The 19,988-nt window shown below is 44.5% G+C and overlaps 1 protein-coding gene across 4 annotated transcripts; it reads right to left on the bottom strand.

Annotated features, from left to right (window-relative positions):
• Positions 1-1,119: 1,119 nt before the first annotated feature.
• LOC118395991 (CCR4-NOT transcription complex subunit 4-like) lies at positions 1,120-19,968 on the bottom strand. 4 transcript variants are annotated; one of them, XM_035790119.2, is made up of 13 exons: positions 19,727-19,968; positions 17,765-17,971; positions 16,947-17,144; positions 13,140-13,226; positions 11,301-11,402; positions 10,837-10,962; positions 10,302-10,429; positions 9,929-10,159; positions 7,233-7,290; positions 6,551-6,812; positions 4,865-5,449; positions 4,187-4,450; positions 1,120-3,743 (listed from the first exon to the last, which is right to left on the bottom strand). In XM_035790119.2, the coding sequence occupies exons 2-13, from the start codon at positions 17,936-17,938 to the stop codon at positions 3,352-3,354; spliced, it is 2,607 nt and encodes an 868-aa protein (XP_035646012.1). In that variant the 5' UTR covers positions 17,939-17,971; positions 19,727-19,968; the 3' UTR covers positions 1,120-3,351. The 4 variants fall into 4 exon arrangements, with proteins under 4 accessions (XP_035646012.1, XP_035646015.1, XP_035646014.1 ...); XM_035790122.2 differs by having other exon boundaries at positions 4,190-4,450; XM_035790121.2 differs by having other exon boundaries at positions 17,765-17,939.
• Between the last annotated feature and the right edge of the window lie 20 nt (positions 19,969-19,988).

Here is a 19,988-nt window from a genome sequence, read left to right as displayed (position 1 = left end):
CAGATCTGAGAGCACCATCTTGCTGGCCACATACTCCTGCCAACTTTTCGAAGTCAATAAATCAATGTAGGACAATTTGATATCAGTTGGAACAGAATTTAAAACAATTTCAGGGGTTTTACAGGCGATAAACAACGAAGACGCAATGTACTTAGAGATAACCTTCAGTACCTGAGCGTCAACATCCCACTGAGCTCTCCCAACTGTTGTCGGGGGAGACAGGGTCTCCGTCTCAAACAGCATCCTATTCACTATGTAGTACAATACAGGGATCTGGTCAAAAGTAGTGCACTATATACGGAATAGCGGGCCATTTGGTATACAACAGACTCAATTTGGGTTGCAGAGCCTCAGCAGGGAGAATACACTGCCCCCTAGTGGAGAGAAAGTAAAAATACAGTCCTGAAGAAATTTCTCTAACATTTAAGTAATGATTTATTGACTTGAGTTTATGTGGTGTCACATTTAAGATCATTCAAATTTTCTATTGGTCTTAAAATGCAGGTCTTCACACTGTGGAAATCAAGCTGACGTTACATCAGAAACATTAGGGGTCTGTTTCCTGTGGAGATCAAGCTGACGTTACATTAGAAACATTAGGGGTCTGTTTCCCGTGGAGATCAAGCTGACGTTACATCAGAAACATTAGGGGTCTGTTTCCTGTGGAGATCAAGCTGACGTTACATCTGAAACATTAGGGATCTGTTTCCCAGGCACTGAACAAATCTAGTGCTGGAGTAGAAAGCATGCTCAAATGGACATTCTCCATTGAAATAGGGTTTTTAGTCTAGGATAGGATTGAATCCGTGTCCAGGAAACAGACCCTACGAGTTGTAACACAGGTTGTATCAACATGTTATGGTGGTGCTGTGGTCCTTCTGTGGCTCAGTTGGTAGAGCATGGCGCTTGTAACGCCAGGGTAGTGGGTTCGATTCCTGGGACCACCCATACGTAGAATGTATGCACACAATGTAAGTCGCTTTGGATAAAAGCGTCTGCTAAATGGCATATATTATTATTATTATTATTATGACACTTTAGAACAGTCAATGTAATACTTTAACGACAAGGAAACGTGACAAAGTGTGAATCTGAAACAAAAGGAGCCAAATCGAGCACTGGGTTTTTCCGTTTTATTTAAGGTTTCTTTTTCCAGACCTGCAGAGGACAGTTCAATTCCTTTAAGCTCCTCAATGAGTGTTTAACTCAGCATCATGTTCAAAACCACGGTAGTACGACTGACCGTTGGCTTCTCCTGGATCAGTTCTTGTTTCTGGTGAATACTGTTTTTAATAGGGGACAGCAGGAGAAAGAGGGAGCGATGAACAGAGCGAGAGAGAGAGAGAGAAAGATGGAGAGATCATGAGTTAAGACTAAAAGAAAGGGTCTGTGAAGGAAGGAGAGGTTATTAATTCTCTTGGCCCAGAGGAAGGCAGAGAGCTCCTTGGATTAAATTGCAAGCCGTCGTTTGTCAGCTTGTCTTGTAGCACTTTACGATATCACATTGCATTATTTCCATTCTCAAGACGTTTTATACAGATACATATCAGAACATCTTGACACCATTTCCCAATCACTCAAGTGCCTCTCATTAATTCATGGTAAGGCCTCGTTGAAAGGCCTCACGGGTCTAACAAGGTGTAAACTTGTAACGCTATTGGCTACCCTTATTAGTATTAGTTTTGACCTGCATATCTTGGAAGCCTTTTCATCAACCCCTTCATTTCTCTGTTTTGTCTGCTTTCTGGTCGTTCTCCTGATAAGGGTTTAGCTACTGGAGGTACCACACAGTGGCACTGTGTATAAGACCAAATCCTGGTTTCAGGATGTCCCAGTATTAGCCTGTAATACTCCCAACAGTTTTTAAATACTGTACTTTTTTGCCCCTAGCCTCGACGCCAACCGCTCCGTTTCACCAGAATTAGCAGTTAACGTGCCGAGGTCTGGTATCGCGAGTCTTGACCTATTCTTCTTCCGACCCGCGAACAGTGGAGAGACTCTTTAACCAGTCGGCCAGCCCTCCTGTTAGGTGGTGCTACTTCCTCTGATACAGAGGTTCAACTGAATCTTCCCTCTACTACAGGACGGGGCACCATGACCCCTGACCCCAAAGGGATGAACGTTGGTTTTAATGACCTGCACGAGACAAGTCATTGGTTGGACGCGTTCCAGGCAGACTACATTGCAGTCGCCTGCCAGATCTCACAACGCCTGAATAGCTGTTCTCAGCTAACCAGTTAAATCAGCTATAGCTGATCAGTTCTCAGCTAACCACATATGATATAGCAGTCTGACACCGACTTCAAAGGTCGATCATTGGTTGCTGCATTGAGTGCAGCACGACTACAATCTAGTCGGCCTGGAACGTCACCATTGTGACCGTGTGTCTAACATGGAAACCGTAGCATGTATAGCCTACCTGTGCCCTCAACTCACCCCTCCTAACGTCTTAGTCCGCCCATCTCTGTCTGCAGAACTTCCTGTCATCTGAACCAACTACGACAAGTCCCTCAACAATAGTTCTCTAAAGATTCTCAACCATACCTGTTCAACCGTTAAACTGAGGCATTTTGTCACGTGCCCAAAGTGAACCACTCCAGGGCTTCTCTGCAGCGAGGGAGCGTAGAGTTTCATCCAGGTCTCCTGTTCTGTTGAAAGTGGGGTTGATGAGGGTATTTAGGGCAAAGCTTTAAGAGCAGATTTTCCATTCATTTGGTTGCTTCATCCTCAAAGAGTAATCGTGACTTCACTTCTTTCAACCATTTCATATCGCGAGTTAACTTCTTAAAATGACCCACGTTAATCTGGTTTCCTGTGCGTTTTGTAGTTATCCACTTCGGCGTCACCAAACCTAGTTCTGCTCCTGTTCTCCGTGCTCGTCTAGATCATAAAGAACGGACCTCAAGTGAAGCTCACAGCAGTGTCTGATCCCAAACAATTCACCTGGGTCATATTCATTATGCACCAAACGAAAGAAAACTAAGTGAAACCGGCAGGGACAACATGGATTTATCTGTCCAATAAGAAACACTTTCCGTTTTTCAAAATGTTTCACAACTACTGAACCCACCCCCTGACTACTGGAGCTCACAGTAAGGCATTGACTTGGTCGGTGGCAGACCAAAAGGGAGGATACCTAGCAATGCATGTCATGTGACACGGGGAAAGAAAAAAAGAGAGAAAAGAGGAACAAAAAGGCCGTCAGAACAGAACAAAAAGATAGAAGTTTAAAGGACAAAGAAAGCAGCCTTGTTATTTTGTTAGCTAATAATTCTTCATAATTTGATAATCTGCAGATTGGTGTGTGTACACTGTATCTGTATCGGGTTGGGACACTGCTGTAATCCGTCTTTAGTGTCGGTCTCCGGCGGTGGTACTGTTTAGCAGCTCTGTAGCGCTCTGGCCTGGGGGTCTGAAGGCTGTCTGGAAGCCTGGGGGAGGGCTGTGAAACTGGCTGGGGTTGGCCTGTGTGGGTTGGGCCAGGCTGGGAAGGTAAGGGGCCCAGCCGGAGCCAGCTCTGTGGTGGAGGGGGAGGTGTGGGTGTGAGGCAGCCTGGTCTAGGAGGCCGTGGTGGTGGCTGTGGAGGGACAGGTGCTGTTGGTTCTGGGGCTGCTGGGGGAGAGAGGAGCTAGGCAGGGCAGGGCCGTCCATCTCTGTCAGGGCCTGGAGGGACTTGAGCCAGTGAGGAGGATTCTGGTCCTCTTGGAAAAGGTCTGAACTGTTCCCTGTCGAGGCTGGGATGCCTGAAGAGAGGAGAGAGATGGATGAGTGAGTGAGTGGGAACTGTAGGACAGAGTTTCCCAAAATCTGCACGCTTTGGTTTTTGCCCTAGCACCACACAGCAGATTCAAAATAGCCAACTCATCATCAGCCTTTGATTAGGGCAAAAATCAAAACGTGTACCCAGAGGGAGCCCTCGGGACCAGCTGGAGAAACCATGGAGACCCACTTCCATTTAGTATCTTTAGTGCAGTCTACAGATCTCCATGGAAAACAGTGACTATTGTTGGTGAGTAGAGTATCCTGGCTAAATAAAGATGACATGTCTAACTCTGCTTATAACACTTTCGAGCCTATCTTAATAAGTTAGTGTAAATAGTTGTTAAAAATCTGCATGTTACATGACAGAATTAAGTCATTATCATCGTATTGTACCCGTGTAATAAATACGTCTGGGGTTACTCACTACCTGTGATGATGGCTGGGTCCATCCAGCTGGCCGTACCGTCCCAGCTGAGGCTGTGTGATAGCCCCCCTGGCCCATTTAGCCCCCCAGGACCCCCCAGGTGGTTGGGACGCCCGATGTGATTCACACTGGAGGACGAGGAGGAGGAGGAGGAAGAGGAGGAGTTGGGGAGACCGCCAAAGTTGATGTTAATGTTGGGGAGGAGAGCTCTCAGGCCAGCCTGCCATTCTTTCACATTGAGGCCATCTATAGAACAGCTGCTTTCTAGAGAGAAAACATATTTAATTAGAAAATAAGCAGTGCTGATTTGCTTCATTTAATACAGATTTTATGAATCCACACCTTCACAGGTGGCTTTGGACTTCCATCTTGTGGCCAAAACACAGAACTACAACTACATGTCATTTGTCATTTTGACCTTGCAGGAAACATGGGAGAAATCGGCAAAACGATGACATGTTTTGACATTCAATGCTTGTTACAGTCCTACTGGACAGACTGTATTAACCATGACTCAAACAGGGTTGGGGTCAAATGAATTTCAATTCAGTCCATTCAGGATTTAAACTGAAATGCTCATTTCAATTTTTGTTTACTTCCTGAATTGAGACAAGACATAACTTACTCCTAAACTCAACACTCCCAAGAAGACAGAGCCAGGGTCTTATTACAACCTACCTGATATGGGGATCCCTCCCAGCCCTGTACTGTGGCGCTGAGGAGGCATGTTCAAGTCCAGGAAGTTTCCATGTCCCCCTCCAGCGTTGGCCGAGTGGTTCAAGTGTGAGAGGTGATTATTGCTGCGTGCCGAGGGAGACGTGTCCATCCAGGGATGCCGAGAGGCTGTGGCGGCCTGGGCAGCCTGACTTCCACCATGATGACTACTCTGACTCTGGGAACCAGGGAAACTAAAGGAACTATAGATTTGCCTGTGGTGGAGCTGAGAGAGTCGGGTTGGAGGTCCAAGGCTACTGGAGAAATGGTTGGGGTTGGAGGGGGGCAGGTGAAGGCCGTGGTGGGACCCGGGGTGGTGGGACCCGGGGTGGTGGGACCCGGGGTGGTGGAGGCTGAAGGGGCCGGGGGACCCCAGCGGACTGGGCTGGTCCTGGACTGACAGCTCCTTCTCTATGAGGTCAGCCAGGGCCTTCCTCGTGATGTCGAAGGGGTCGAAGCCTAGGTCGTCGTCCTGCTGTTGTGTCTTGGATGAGGAGCCGAAGCCGAAGGCCGCCTGCCAGTCTGTGGAGGACGAGACCGGTATTGTGTCTGGGGAAGGGAGAGAAGCATGGAAAACGCATCTAGTGGTTATGTTTCAAAGCTGATATGTCCTAAATTACATGTTTACTGGGCTCTCATTTTTGATTATTTATCTAGAGCCTTTGATAGAGTTCTAGCCCCAGACCCATTGACCGCTCTGTTTGGTACAGTTGATGGGAATAACCACGAAGGGAAAGCTGTCTCTCTTTGTACTCTATTAGCCAAAAGGCTCATATTGCAATTTTGGAAACTGGAGACTGTACCTACCTTTGAAATGTGGTTACGGGATTTGGGGAATGTAATACATATGGAAAAGATTCGATACAATACCTCCAATAGAAGTCCAATGTTTGACAAAATATGGCAGCCGATACTGGATAAATGGTCTTGTCCCGCTTCATAACCGGGCTGACGATCTGCTGCTACTCTGTGCTGTACTCCACTCAATATCTATTTTTGGCTTTACTACACTGCTTGTAATGACTATATGCTGTCTTCATATACATGTACCACCTAATAGCATTTTGTTTTATTTTGTGCATGTGTGAGTTAAGTTTTGTTTTGTCCTCTAAATTGGCCATCCCATTCAACAGTACAATGAATGTCATTGTTAGTATTGCTGTCTTTTTTATTTGATTTTTTATTGTAAAATAATAAACATATAACATTTTTTTTAAAAGAGCCATGCGTCCTCCGAAACACAACCCAACCTAGCCGCTCTGCTTCTTGACCCAATGCACATCCAACCCGGATGCCAGCCGCACCAATGTGTCGGAGGAAACACCGTGCACCTGGCGACCTGGTTAGTGTGCACTGCGCCCGGCCCGCCACAGGAGTCGCTAGTGCTCGATGAGACAAGGACATCCCTGCCGACCAAACCCTCCCTAACCCGGACGATGCTAGGCCAATTGTGCGCCGCCCCATGGGCCTCCCGGTCGAGACAGAGCCTGGGCGCGAACACAGTCTCTGGTGGCACAGCTAGCACTGCGATGCAGTGCCTTAGACCACTGCTCCACCCGGGAGGCGACACTGCACTGTTAAAGGAAGCATTGTCTACTAAACAGTGTGTGGTGTGTGTGTGTGTGTCAGTGTCTACCCCACACAACCCACCTGATGCGAAGAGGCTCTGTGGTTCAGGGGTCATGGGCCAGTCGGATCCCCCTCTAGGTGTGTTAGGGAAGGGGGGCAGGCCAGACGGGATAGGGTTGGGTTGTCTGAAGTTACTGTTGTCTGAGAAGAGCGACTGGGACTCTGCAGCAGCCCCTTCGAAGGGAGAGCGGGCGGTGAGGTCCACTACACTGATAGGAACCACCAGACTGCTCGGAGGTCTGGTCAGCCCCGGAGGAGAGGAGGGGGACTCACTGTTAGGCATCTGGAGAGGGGGGGAGACATTGGTAATGTCTGTGACAATGTAACATTTGTAAGAAATAAATCAGCTATATTTGAAATGGCTCAGAAGAAACTGTATACATATTTAACAATCATTTCCCTAAATAACATCAATATGTTCTTCGTGTATAATAATAAATAATAATATTTATGCCATTTAGCAGACGCTTTTATCCAAAGCGACTTACAGTCATGTGTGCATACATTCTACGTATGGGTGGTCCCGGGAATCGAACCCACTACCCTGGCGTTACAAGCGCCATGCTCTACCAACTGAGCTACAGAAGGACCACAATGTAATATAGTAATTATCTATATACTTATACAAATCTTGAAAATACATGTAGAAAGGTTAAAACATTTCTGTACTTCTACATTAAGTCATTAGTAAAGGTCTCCGTACCTGTTGTAATGTCTCTCCATTCACCATACTTATTGATTCCGGAGGTTTGTCGCTGGGACTAAAGAGAAACAGACAATGATCTTCATGGCCCACCAGCAGCATTTAAAACGGACCAAAAGGAGGCCAGTTTGGCCTGTGAGTTAAAACCTTTTCACGTTATTGTGCTGACCTGAACCAAACTAGGGCCGGCTTGGATTCTCTCTTCACAGAGGCCCTTTCAACACGTTTCCAGCAACTATAGTGAATGTGTAACCATGCAGTACAGAACAGTACTGCCTGCCTTCTCAGTAAGCTTGGTTTAACCCTCCAGTATATATTGCCTGTGACATGTCAACTTCTCTGTCATTGTAAAATGGACTAAAGTCTTATTCTTGTACAGTGGCTTCAGAAAGTAGTCTCACCCTTGACTTTACAAATTTTGTTGTGTTAAAGTCTGAACTTAAAATTGATCAAATGTAGATGTTTTTTGGTCACTGGCCTACATACAATAACCCATAATCAAAGTGGAATAATGTTTTTACAAATTAATTTAAAATTCACATAATAAGTTGCATGGACTCTGTGTGCAATAATAGTGTTTAACATGACCTCATCTCGGTACAGTTAATGACTACCTCGTCTCGGTACAGTTAATGACTACCTCGTCTCGGTACAGTTAATGACTACCTCGTCTCTGTACAGTTAATGACTACCTCGTCTCGGTACAGTTAATGACTACCTCGTCTCTGTACAGTTAATGACTACCTCGTCTCTGTACAGTTAATGACTACCTCGTCTCTGTACAGTTAATGACTACCTCGTCTCTGTACAGTTAATGACTACCTCGTCTCTGTACAGTTAATGACTACCTCGTCTCTGTACAGTTAATGACTACCTCGTCTCTGTACAGTTAATGACTACCTCGTCTCTGTACTAGGTACAGTTAATGACTACCTCGTCTCTGTACTAGGTACAGTTAATGACTACCTCGTCTCTGTACTAGGTACAGTTAATGACTACCTCGTCTCTGTACTAGGTACAGTTAATGACTACCTCGTCTCTGTACTAGGTACACACATACAGATAACTGTAAGGTCCCTCAGTTGAGCAGTGAATTTCAAACAGATTCAACCACACAGACCAGGGAGGTTTTCCAATGCCTCACAATTTCAGGGATTTCACCATGAGGTCAATGGTGAATTTAAAACAGAGTTGAATGGCTGTGATAGGAGAAAACTGAGGATGGATCAACAACATTGTAGTTAGTCAACAATACTAACCTAAATGACAGTGAAAAGGAAGTCTGTACATAATAAAACTATTCCAAAACATGCTTCCTGTTTGCAATAAGGCACTAAAGTAATACTGAAAAATAAAATGTGGTCAGCAATTCCTTTTTGTCCTGAATACAAAGTGTTACGTTTGGGACAAATCCAATACAGCACATTACTGAGCACCACTACATATTTTCAAGCATAGTGGTGGCTGCATAATGTTATGGGTATGCTTGTAATATTTAAGGAATGGCAAGTTTTTCAGGATAAGAAAAAACTGAATGGAGCTAAGCACAGGCAAAATCCTAGAGGAAAACCTGGTACAGTCTGCTTTCCACCAAAAATTGGGAATTAATTTACCTTTCAGCAAGACAATAACCTAAAACACAAGGCAAAATCTACACTGAATTTGCTTACCAAGAAAACAGCTAATGTTCCTGAGTGGCCGAGTTACAGTTTTGATTTAAATCTACTTGAAAATCTATGTTAATACCTGAAAATGGTTGTCCAGCAATGATCAACAACCAATTTGACAGAGCTTGAAGAATTTAGAAAATAATAAATAGGCAAATAGTGTATAATCCAGTTGTGGAAAGCTCTAAGAGATTTACCAAGAAAGCTGTAAATCACTGCCAAAGATGATTCAGGATTGTGAATACTTATGTAAATGAGATATTTATGCATTTACATTTTCAAAAAATTTGCACCAATTTTTAAAAACATGTTTTCATTGTCACTATGGAGTACCCATGTTGAATTCAGGCTGTAACAACAAAATGTGGAATAAGTCAAGGGGTATGAATACTTTCTGAAGGCACTGTATATCAGGGGTTCTCAAAGTGGGATCCAGGTTCTGCAGGGGGTCTGTAGCCAGATATCTCAATCTATATCCATCCACACACAATTTAAAAAAATAATAATATTATAAAAAGATAATTTTGGCCAAGGGATCCATGCAATATATTTAAAGTGTGTAATATTAATCTATAATGTATGTTCTTAACTCTGGGCCACATGGGCCTCGGAGGCTCACAGACATATTGATATCCACAGTACTCCAATTATACATTTTTCAACTCAATACTATTCCCTCCCCCATTTAATAAGAAAAAAAAACATTTTTTGTACTTAACTGCGCTGTAATTTAAGTTTTAAAAACTGCGAAGTTCTCTCTGCCTAATGGCAAAAAGTGTAGAATTACGGGAAATTCGCTTTAAATCTGCATTATTTTCTCTCAGACGGCAAAAAGTGGGCCTTTTAAAATGTTCCTTCCTCGGGGCTGAGACTTGGTTCGTCTGGCCATGTAATGCAGAAGTCATCGTAAAAAATTCCTTGTAGGCTATTTGTTAAAATGGCACTCAAGTAATGTTCTGATTATGAGGGGGTGCATTCACAAAAGTGGTCCATTACCCAAAAGGTTTGAGAAGCCCTGTTCCATATTACCTGTTGCTGTCACAGTTAGAGGAGAAGGGGGACAGGGCAGCACCCTGACCAGACCCCATCCCCAGCTCGGTGTCCAGCCCCAGGCCAAGTCCTAACCCATCGGAGGTCATGCCCTCTGGGTCCAGGCAGCAGTCTAGCAGTGGAGGAGACTTCCTGTCCTCTGACAGGCCATTGGCCAGTTTCCCACCGTACCCCGATAGAATCGGCCACCCATCTTTGCCATTGTTGGGTCTGTTGTGATAAATGGACAAACATCTAATAAAGAGATGTTGTGTGGTGGAAATCAATAGAAGCCTAAGGTGGTCAAGCGGTTAGTGCCACAGCCTCCAGGACAAATATTTACTGTTGGGTAGATAGGGGAAAGCCAAAATACCTGTGTGTAGAATTTGAAGATCTGCTTTTGGACTTTTCCCCTGCACACGTTGACGTTTGTAGAAAGCTTGGGTTCATTTTGTAGAGGTCCTGGAGTAGTGTTTGCTCGTATTCTTGGTGTTTCCCAGCCTAAGGACAAACATAACGTTAAGTCACTTAAGCAGTGAATCATAAAACACACAACGCTCCCACTGTTCACCACAGACACCTACTCAATTCAACTGTGTCGCATCTTCCACCTAGACCCAAATCTAGGATGACAACGACATTAGGAATTGGCTATACAGCACATCCAGATCTGGGACCAGGCTAGCTTCAAATAACATTAATGCTGAGGTCCAAAGACACTTGAAGTAAGAACATGGTTGAAAAGACAGATACTAAAAACATCCAAAAGGAAATAAAATAAGATCTAACCTGGGACAAGGTATACACACAGGCAAGAACAGTACATGACGTCAAGAGAAAGTTGTTAGGCATCTCTATTCACCCACCAACAAATCACACAGAAAAAAAGAAAAAAAAGGATTTGTTACCTGCATCTCCTCTTTAGTAAAGCTAGCCGCCTCGTCCCCCAGCTCATGTAGATACATACAGTCTGGTTTGGGACACTGCATGCTTTTGAGGAAGTAACTGCAGTATTTTGTTGTACCTAAAGAAGCCTGCATTTAAAAAAAACACATTATGTTAAATACAGAAAGGAGAGCTCAGTGAAAATGTACTTGACAAATGTTCTCTTCAGTTGTTGCCCTCTAAATCATATTATTACATATCTAAGACAAAGGTCATATAGCATTTAAGATAAGATCGTACTTTATTTGATAACATTCCTTACAATAAGTCTACAAACAGTTACTTCTAGGACCAGTTTCCCAGACAGATTAAGCTTTGTCCTGGACTAAAATGCACCTTCAGTGGAATTTCTCTATTGAGAATTGTTATCCAGGATTTGGTTTAATTTGTGTCCAAGAAACTGGCCCTGAATGTCTGTTTCGGTCACCTTGAGCGTTCTGCCGTCCACCACTACATTGTTTACACATTGTATTGCTCTGAGGGCGTCTTCAGAGCGGATATAGGTGACATAGGCACTGGCACTGGGACCCTGTGGATCAGAAAAGTTAATAATAATATTCAGAATAGGTCATAAGAAAACACACTGCTTTGTTAGAGATGTATTGAGAGGACCCCACTTTTGAATTCAATCCCACTTTTTATGATCTGACTTTTCTCTAAAGTAATTGACAGTACAGCGAGTTTGTAACAGTACCAGCCGAAAGTTTGGACACCTACCCATTCAAGCGTTTTTCTTTATTTTTTTATCAAAAATATTCGAAAATATTTACTAACACGTATCGAATCATGTAGTAACCAAAAGTGTTAAATCTATGATTCATCAAAGTAACCTTGATGACCGCTTTGCACACTCTTGGCATTCTCTCAACCAGCTTCACGAGGTAGTCACCTGGAATGCATTTCAATTAACAGGCCTACCTTGTTAAATTCCAAATTCTTACCTTCTTAATGCATTGAGCCAATCAATTGTGTGACAATGTAGGTGTGCTATACAGAAGATAGCCCTATTTGGTAAAATACCAAGTCCATATTATGCCAAGAGCAGCTCATATAAGTATAGAGAAAGGACAGTCCATCACTACTTTAAAACATGAAGGTCAGTCAATTCTGAAAATGTCAAGATCTTTGAACGTTTCAAGTGTCGTCGCAAAAACCAAGAGCTATGATGAAACTGGCTCTCATGAGGACCACCACAGGAAAGGATGACCCAGAGTTACCTCTGCTGCAGAGTACAAGTTCATTAAAGTTACGAGCCTCAGAAATTGCAGCCCAGTTCAAGTAACAGACACATCGCAACATCAACTGTTCTGAGGAAACTGTGTGAAGCAGACCTTCATGGTAGAATTGCAGGATATAAACCACTTCTAAAGGACACCAATAAGAAGAGGATACTTGCTTGGGCCAAGAAAAAAAAGAAATGGACTTAAGACCGGTGGAAATCTATCCTTTGTTCTGATGAGTCCAAATGATAGATTTTTGGTTCCAACCGCCATGTCTTTGTGAGGCGCAGATTAGGTGAACGGATGATTTTCGCATGTGGTTGCCACCGTGAAGCATGGAGGAGATGTGATGGGGCTTTAATGGTGACACTGTCAGTGAATTATTTAGAATTCAAGGCACACCTAACCCGCATGGCTACCACAGCATTCTGCAGCGATACGCCATCCCATCTGGTGTGCTCTCAGTGGGACTATCATTTGTTTTTCAACAGGACAATAACACAAAACACACCTCCAAGCTGTGTAAGGGCTATTTGACCAAGAAGGAGAGTGATGGAGTGCTGCATCAGGCCTCCACAATCACCCAACCTCAACCCAATTGAGATGGTTTAGGATGAGTTGGACCGCAGAGTCAAGGAAAAGCAGCCAACAAGTGATCAGCATATGTGGGAACCCCTTTCAAGACTGTGGGTAAAGCATTCCAGGTCAAGCTGGTTGACAGAAAGCTTTGCACACTCTTGGCAGTCATCAAGGCAAATGGTGGCTACTTTGAAGAATACAAAACACATCTTGATTTGTTTTATACTTTTTGGGTTACTACATGTTTCCATGTGTGTTATTTCATAGTTGTGATGTCTTCACTATTATTCTACAATGTGGAAAAGAGTAAAAATAAAGAAAAACCCTTGAATGAGTAGGTGCGTCTAAACATTTGACTGGTACTGTATACATTTTAGTATGGCGATAGAACCCACGACTGTTCTCCGTTACCAACCTAAGTGTGCTATACCCTCCTCCCAAGTGAGCCACACAGAACCAGTTCTTACCTGTGAACCTGCATATGATGTGCTGTTGTTGATGACCACCTTGTGTATTTTCCCAAACTTCCCAAAATACTCTGGCCTTTTTAGAACCTGTGCAGAAATGAAGAGATGGAGACATTTTTCACAAACAAACCTTCATAAATACAGTTGAGGGAAATCAAATATAGCTACATCAATAGACCGGAAATATGATAAAGTAACAGAATAGTGAGATGAAATTCTGAATATCTTTGTCCAACTACTTAACGCAGGGCTCTCCAACGCCGTTCACCCAGACCCTGTTCCTGGAGAGCAACCCCTCCTTCAGGTTCACCCCGACCCTGGAGAGCAACCCCTCCTTCAGGTTCACCCCGACCCTGGAGAGCAACCCCTCCTTCAGGTTCACTCCGACCCTGTTCCTGGAGAGCAACCCCTCCTTCAGGTTCACCCCGACCCTGTTCCTGGAGAGCAACCCCTCCTTCAGGTTCACTCCGACCCTGTTCCTGGAGAGCAACCCCTCCGACCCTGCTCCTGGAGAGCAACCCCTCCTTCAGGTTCACTCCGACCCTGTTCCTGGAGAGCAACCCCTCCTTCAGGTTCACTCCGACCCTGTTCCTGGAGAGCAACCCCTCCTTCAGGTTCACTCCGACCCTGTTCCTGGAGAGCAACCCCTCCTTCAGGTTCACTCCGACCCTGTTCCTGGAGAGCAACCCCTCCGACCCTGTTCCTGGAGAGCAACCCCTCCTTCAGGTTCACTCCGACCCTGTTCCTGGAGAGCAACCCCTCCTTCAGGTTCACCCCGACCCTGTTCCTGGAGAGCAACCCCTCCTTCAGGTTCACTCCGACCCTGTTCCTGGAGAGCAACCCCCCCCCTTCAGGTTCACTCCGACCCTGCTCCTGGAGAGCAACCCCTCCTTCAGGTTCACTCCGACCCTGTTCCTGGAGAGCAACCCCTCCGACCCTGTTCCTGGAGAGCAACCCCTCCTTCAGGTTCACTCCGACCCTGTTCCTGGAGAGCAACCCCTCCTTCAGGTTCACTCCGACCCTGTTCCTGGAGAGCAACCCCTCCTTCAGGTTCACTCCGACCCTGTTCCTGGAGAGCAACCCCTCCTTCAGGTTCACTCCGACCCTGTTCCTGGAGAGCAACCCCTCCTTCAGGTTCACTCCGACCCTGCTCCTGGAGAGCAACCCCCCCCTTCAGGTTCACTCCGACCCTGCTCCTGGAGAGCAACCCCCCTTCAGGTTCACTCCGACCCTGCTCCTGGAGAGCAACCCCCCTTCAGGTTCACTCCGACCCTGCTCCTGGAGAGCAACCCCCCTTCAGGTTCACTCCGACCCTGCTCCTGGAGAGCAACCCTCCTTCAGGTTCACTCCGACCCTGTTCCTGGAGAGCAACCCCCCTTCAGGTTCACTCCGACCCTGTTCCTGGAGAGCAACCCCCCCCCTTCAGGTTCACTCCGACCCTGTTCCTGGAGAGCAACCCCCCCCTTCAGGTTCACTCCGACCCTGCTCCTGGAGAGCAACCCCCCTTCAGGTTCACTCCGACCCTGTTCCTGGAGAGCAACCCCCCCTTCAGGTTCACTCCGACCCTGTTCCTGGAGAGCAACCCCCCCTTCAGGTTCACTCCGACCCTGCTCCTGGAGAGCAACCCCCCCCCCCTTCAGGTTAACTCAGACCCCAATTGTAACTAACCTGATTCAGCTTATCAACAAAATAATTATTAGAGTCAGGTGTGTTAAACTAGGGTTGGAGTGAAAACCTACAGGAACAGGGTTGGAGTGAACAACTAATGGATACAAATTTTATGTCTCTGTGTGCAGTTGAGATGATTGACATTAGCTTAGGGCAATTGCTGGAACTCTCCCGGTACAGTAGCCAGCTGCTTTCAAAAGCAGGAAAATAAATCTAACTACTGTAAAGCTGAGGTAGTTATTTATTAGTGCTAATAATCTACACATAGTAATCAATATTTTATAAATTCATACATTTTACTGATAAAAATATATATATTATGGTTATCCACTTCCTCATTTTCTGTCCCATTGTAGCATAGAGATGTACAGAGATCGCAATGTGGTATCCGTCTCAATGGGATTTCCCAAGGACTCACAGACAACATACCGGTAATGGGACAGATACAACAATTGTGACCTCTATACATCTCTATGAGAAATACAACCCCAAGTCTCAAAATCTCACAGTATCCCATTAAAAATGACTGAAGCAAAGTGGAGGGGTGGGGACTTCAGTAGGTTTAAACGCGACGTGTTAAAAACTATTTCCAATCAATGTGCTTAGTGCTTTTGATCTCCACCGGCATCTGTGAACATCAAATACTCTACGATAAAACCATGTATTCTGCACATAAGCAGCAAAAAAAAAAAAAAAAAAATTTCCCAGGTAAAAAAAAAAAAAAAAAAGTATGCATGGGTTAACTGAAGAATGAATGGGACAGTATATCACGTTACCTATAGAAGAAACCTATGGCATTTGTCTGAAATCAGATGAGAAAATATGGACATCCTAAAAACAACTAATTACCTAGGTGTCTCCTACACTATGGATGATGGACTCCCCTTTGGGTCGGTGAGGCTTCAAGAGGAAAATCCTCAAAAAAAGGGTAGTTCAACTAGGGTTGCAAAATTCAGGAAACTCACAAATTTCCCAAGTTTTCCAAAAATCCTAGTGGTAGGATTCCCAATTTCTGGAAAACTTGAGAATTTATGGAATTTTGCCACCTTAACAAAAAAGGATCTAGATACTCTGAATGATCGGCTATGAAAAGCCAACTGACATTTACTCCTGAGGTGCTGACTTGCTGCACCCTCGACAACGACTGTGATTATTATTATTTGACCCTGCTGGTCATCTATGAACATTTGAACATCTCGGCCATGTTCTGTTATAATCTTCACCTGGCACAGCCAGAAGAGGACTGGCCACCCCACATAGCCTGGTTCCTCTCTAGGTTTCTTCCTAGGTTCTGGCCTTTCTCAGGAGTTTTTCCTAGCCACTGTGCTTCTACACCTGCATTGCTTGCTGTTTGGGGTTTTAGGCTGGGTTTCTGTACAGCACTTTGAGATATCAGCTGATGTACGGAGGGCTTTACAAATACAGTTGATTGATTGGCCTACTGATATAGTAGATCTACACGGAGTATTCCAAATATTAGGAACACCTCCCCTTTTGCCCTTCGAACAGCCTCAATTCACCAGGACACGCACTCTACAAGGTGTTGAAAGCGTTCCACAGGAATGCTGGCCCATGTTGACCCCAATGCTTCCTACAGTTGTCTCAAGTTGGCTGGATATCCATTGGGTGCTCCCTGGACTGTTCTTTATACACACAGGAAACTGTTGAGCATGAAATACCCAGCACCATTGCAGTTCTTGACACAAACCAGTTTGCCTGGCACCTACTACCATACCAATCAAAGGCACTTCACTTTGTCTCAATGACTCAATTGTCTCAAAGCTTAGAAAATATTTCACCAGTCTCCTCCCCTTCATTTTATTTATTAAACTAGGCAAGTCAGTTAAGAACAAATTCTTATTTACAATGACAGCCTAGGAACAGTGGGTTAACGGTCTTGTTCAGGGGCAGAATGACAGATTTGTACCTTGTCAGCTCGGTGATTCGATCTATCAACCTTTTGGTTACTGGCCCAACGCTCTAACCACAAGGCTACCTGCTGCCCCATGATCTACATGGGGCAGTTTTAACAAGTGCCATCAATACGGGATCATCCTTTTCACCTGGTCAGTCAATGTCATGGAAAGAACATCTAATATACACTCAATGTATAATGTAGTAAGCTCATAGGCGTCTCACCTCTGGATCTGCAAGCCTTTGAGAGAGCCCGACCACAAACACCAGGTTTCTCTGCACCACCCGGACGCTGGCCAGGTGTTTCCTGTTCTCTGTCACCTTCTGCTTCTTCTCGTTCTGTTTCTGCTTCTTCTCGTTCTTTATCCTCTGGATCTCCTCCTGTGACAGGGGCTTGTACACCGCAGGGTCCTCCGGGTACGGCTGGAGGGTAGGAGCAGAGATAGACAGGTAAACTCACCTGTACAGACTATAGGTATATCCTTCTGGGGAGAGTTAGGAGCTGAGTAGAATCATTTATGTCTCTGATGGATGAATAAAGTAGTATTACATTATACTAGATCAGTACTCTCCAACCCTGTTCCTGGAGCGCTACTGTCATGTAGGTTCTCGTTCCAACCGTAATCAAGCGCACCCGATTATAATAATTAGCTGGTTGATAAGCTGAATCAGGTTGAAACGAAAACCTACAGGAGGGTAGCTCTCCAGGAACAGTGTTGAAAAGCCCTTTACGAGACTGTAGGTTACATTACCATAACCCCAACGAGCCAGCCTTTTTCTGCAGACGGGGCAGAGGCCGTTCTCGTCTGTGTGGACACGGTGCCAGCAGAAGTGTAGGAGAAAGGCTAGGGGGTTAGGATAGGTTAAGTACCTTTCTGCAGGCGGGGCAGAGGCCGTTCTCGTTTGTTCAGATGCGGTGCTAGCAGAAGGGCTAGGGGTTAGGATAGGTTATGCACCTTTCTGCAGACAGGCCAAAAAGGTCGTTCTCGTCTGTGCAGATGCAATGCCAGCAGAAGGGCTAGGGGTTAGGATAGATTACGTACCTTTCTGCAGGCGGGGCAGAGGCCGTTCTCGTCTGTGCGGATGCGGTGCCAGCAGAAGCGGCAGATCTGGTAGCCACAGGTGCAGGGGAAGAAGTTGACGTCGTCAATCTCCAGCGGCTCCATGCACAGAGGGCACTCCATAGAGTCATCCTTCATCTCGGGGCTGTGGGACATCCTATGGTACGGTGAAGGGAGCAGGTGTCACGGCTGGGAGGGAGGAGCGTAGTACGGGATGGGAGCTTTAGTAAGACATCAAGTTATCTTAATTGTCCCAATTGGGAAATGTGTTGTGCAGTCAGGAGTCAACAATAAACATGAAAAACATACATGAAACAATGAGATGGATAAAAAGGGACAGTCATTGTTGAAAAGTGCAGCAATAAATAGACATTTCCTTTCATGTGCAGATGAGATAGGATAGAGACTGGAAAGACAATTCTGCTACTCACAGACTCTATTTTGACTATTTTCTAAGTAGGTAAATAAATGGTCAACAATTGATAGGTTTCCATCCAATTAGAAACAGATTTGCATGCAAATATTCAAAAATCCCCATAAAAAGATGGCAATTTTCCATCAAGTTAGTTTGATATGGCCATTATATCAATATTTGCACATAAACACCTTCATTTCTCACAATTAATTTTACCAACACAAAAAGATCACCTCTTGTAGCTTATATTGTTTAATTTTTAAAATATATTTTTTCAATTTAACAAATCTGCTTGACTCCATCAAGCTTGTAGAAACTTTTTATCTGACATAATTTACTCGCATTAAAAAAGTTGGATCGGAAACCTGGATAGTGGAGGACATTAATAGTACACTAGTGACAACGCAAAACGTAGGCCTAAATCAGACCTGCTCACTTAACTAGTGGTACTGGTGTCTTAATATTTTAGTAGTCGAAGCTGAATGTTATGAGGATCATCACCAACTTCTGCCTGTGTTACAGGTCAATTGGCAACAGCTTGATACGAAAGTAGCAGATTGTGGTAAGGACAGCCAGCCACAAACACATTGTGTGATGTTGTTTAGACAGGAGGAGGGCGTACCTTCTTGTAGATGTCAACTGTAATAGATCAAAGACTGATTAAAAACCAGGCCTATTGAATCTTGGGGTTTGTTGAAGAGTTCGCGCTGGTCTTTAATAGAAATAGAGTGCAAACTGGAAGTCACTCTACCAGTGAGCTCGCTAGCTGATTACAAGTAACGGCAATTGACAAACTAGCTTACGTTAGCTTCATGGGTAACACTAGTTAACCAACTAACATTAGGTACTTTCCAATATAATAGTTCAAACGCATATTTAAATCCGTTGCTAAACTACAGCGGACATAGCAAACATTCCCCTCAACAAATGATGCAGGTATACAAGTACTATAAGCAGCAATGGTCAGATGACTGATACTATGAAGCCAAATAGCTAGGTAATTAACGTTAGCATGCTGCTAATGGTTTGCAATGATTCTCTCCTGTGTTAACATATGTTAGTTAGCTCGCAAAAAAAAAAAAAGCCGGTCAGGTGCCTAAACAATAAAAACAGGAGTAAGACTCAAGTCAACGAGTCAAATGCCGTCCGTTTGACATTTTGCTTTGAGTAAATACCCAACGTTCACATGACAGGCACTGTCGTGTGAATACAAAGTGACAGCTTGTTAACCAACGTAAGTGCTAAGAGGCTAACATTAGCAAACAAGCTAACTTCAGAATCTAGGCTAGTTAGCGACTGCGGCCTACTAACGTTAGCTTGCGAGCTAACAGACTCAAGACACAGTAAACCATTGACATTAGATTAAATCCACAACTAGCTAGGCGTCAATGCAAAAATGATTGGCATTGAGGCAGAAACTGTATACATTCGTTCATGCACTGTATAAATTCGTTCAAGCTAAATGTTATGTTACCACGAAATTACCAGCAGACAGTTACAATAATAGTTTCGACTAGCTAGCTACTTACCCTGTACGTATTACAGGGATTCCAATCCAAATGGACAGTCACACCAAATTGGGCGGGGATTGCTGATGTCTCTGAACTGTCCAGATTTGTATAGACACTTGAGATTATGCTAGGCTTATTATTGCGCTATAATTCAAAAAGCTTGATAGATGTTTTGTCCTTTTCTTGTTTTTTATTTTATTTTTATCTGTAAAGAAGATACGCTCTAACCACCATCTTAGCTAGCATTAAAATAGGGAGGAGTGAATGAAGCAAGCATTCA

This window comes from Oncorhynchus keta, chromosome 17 (assembly GCF_023373465.1).
Source record: "Oncorhynchus keta strain PuntledgeMale-10-30-2019 chromosome 17, Oket_V2, whole genome shotgun sequence".
Lineage (NCBI taxonomy): Eukaryota > Metazoa > Chordata > Actinopteri > Salmoniformes > Salmonidae > Oncorhynchus > Oncorhynchus keta.
This window is presented reverse-complemented; position numbering and strand designations above follow the sequence as displayed.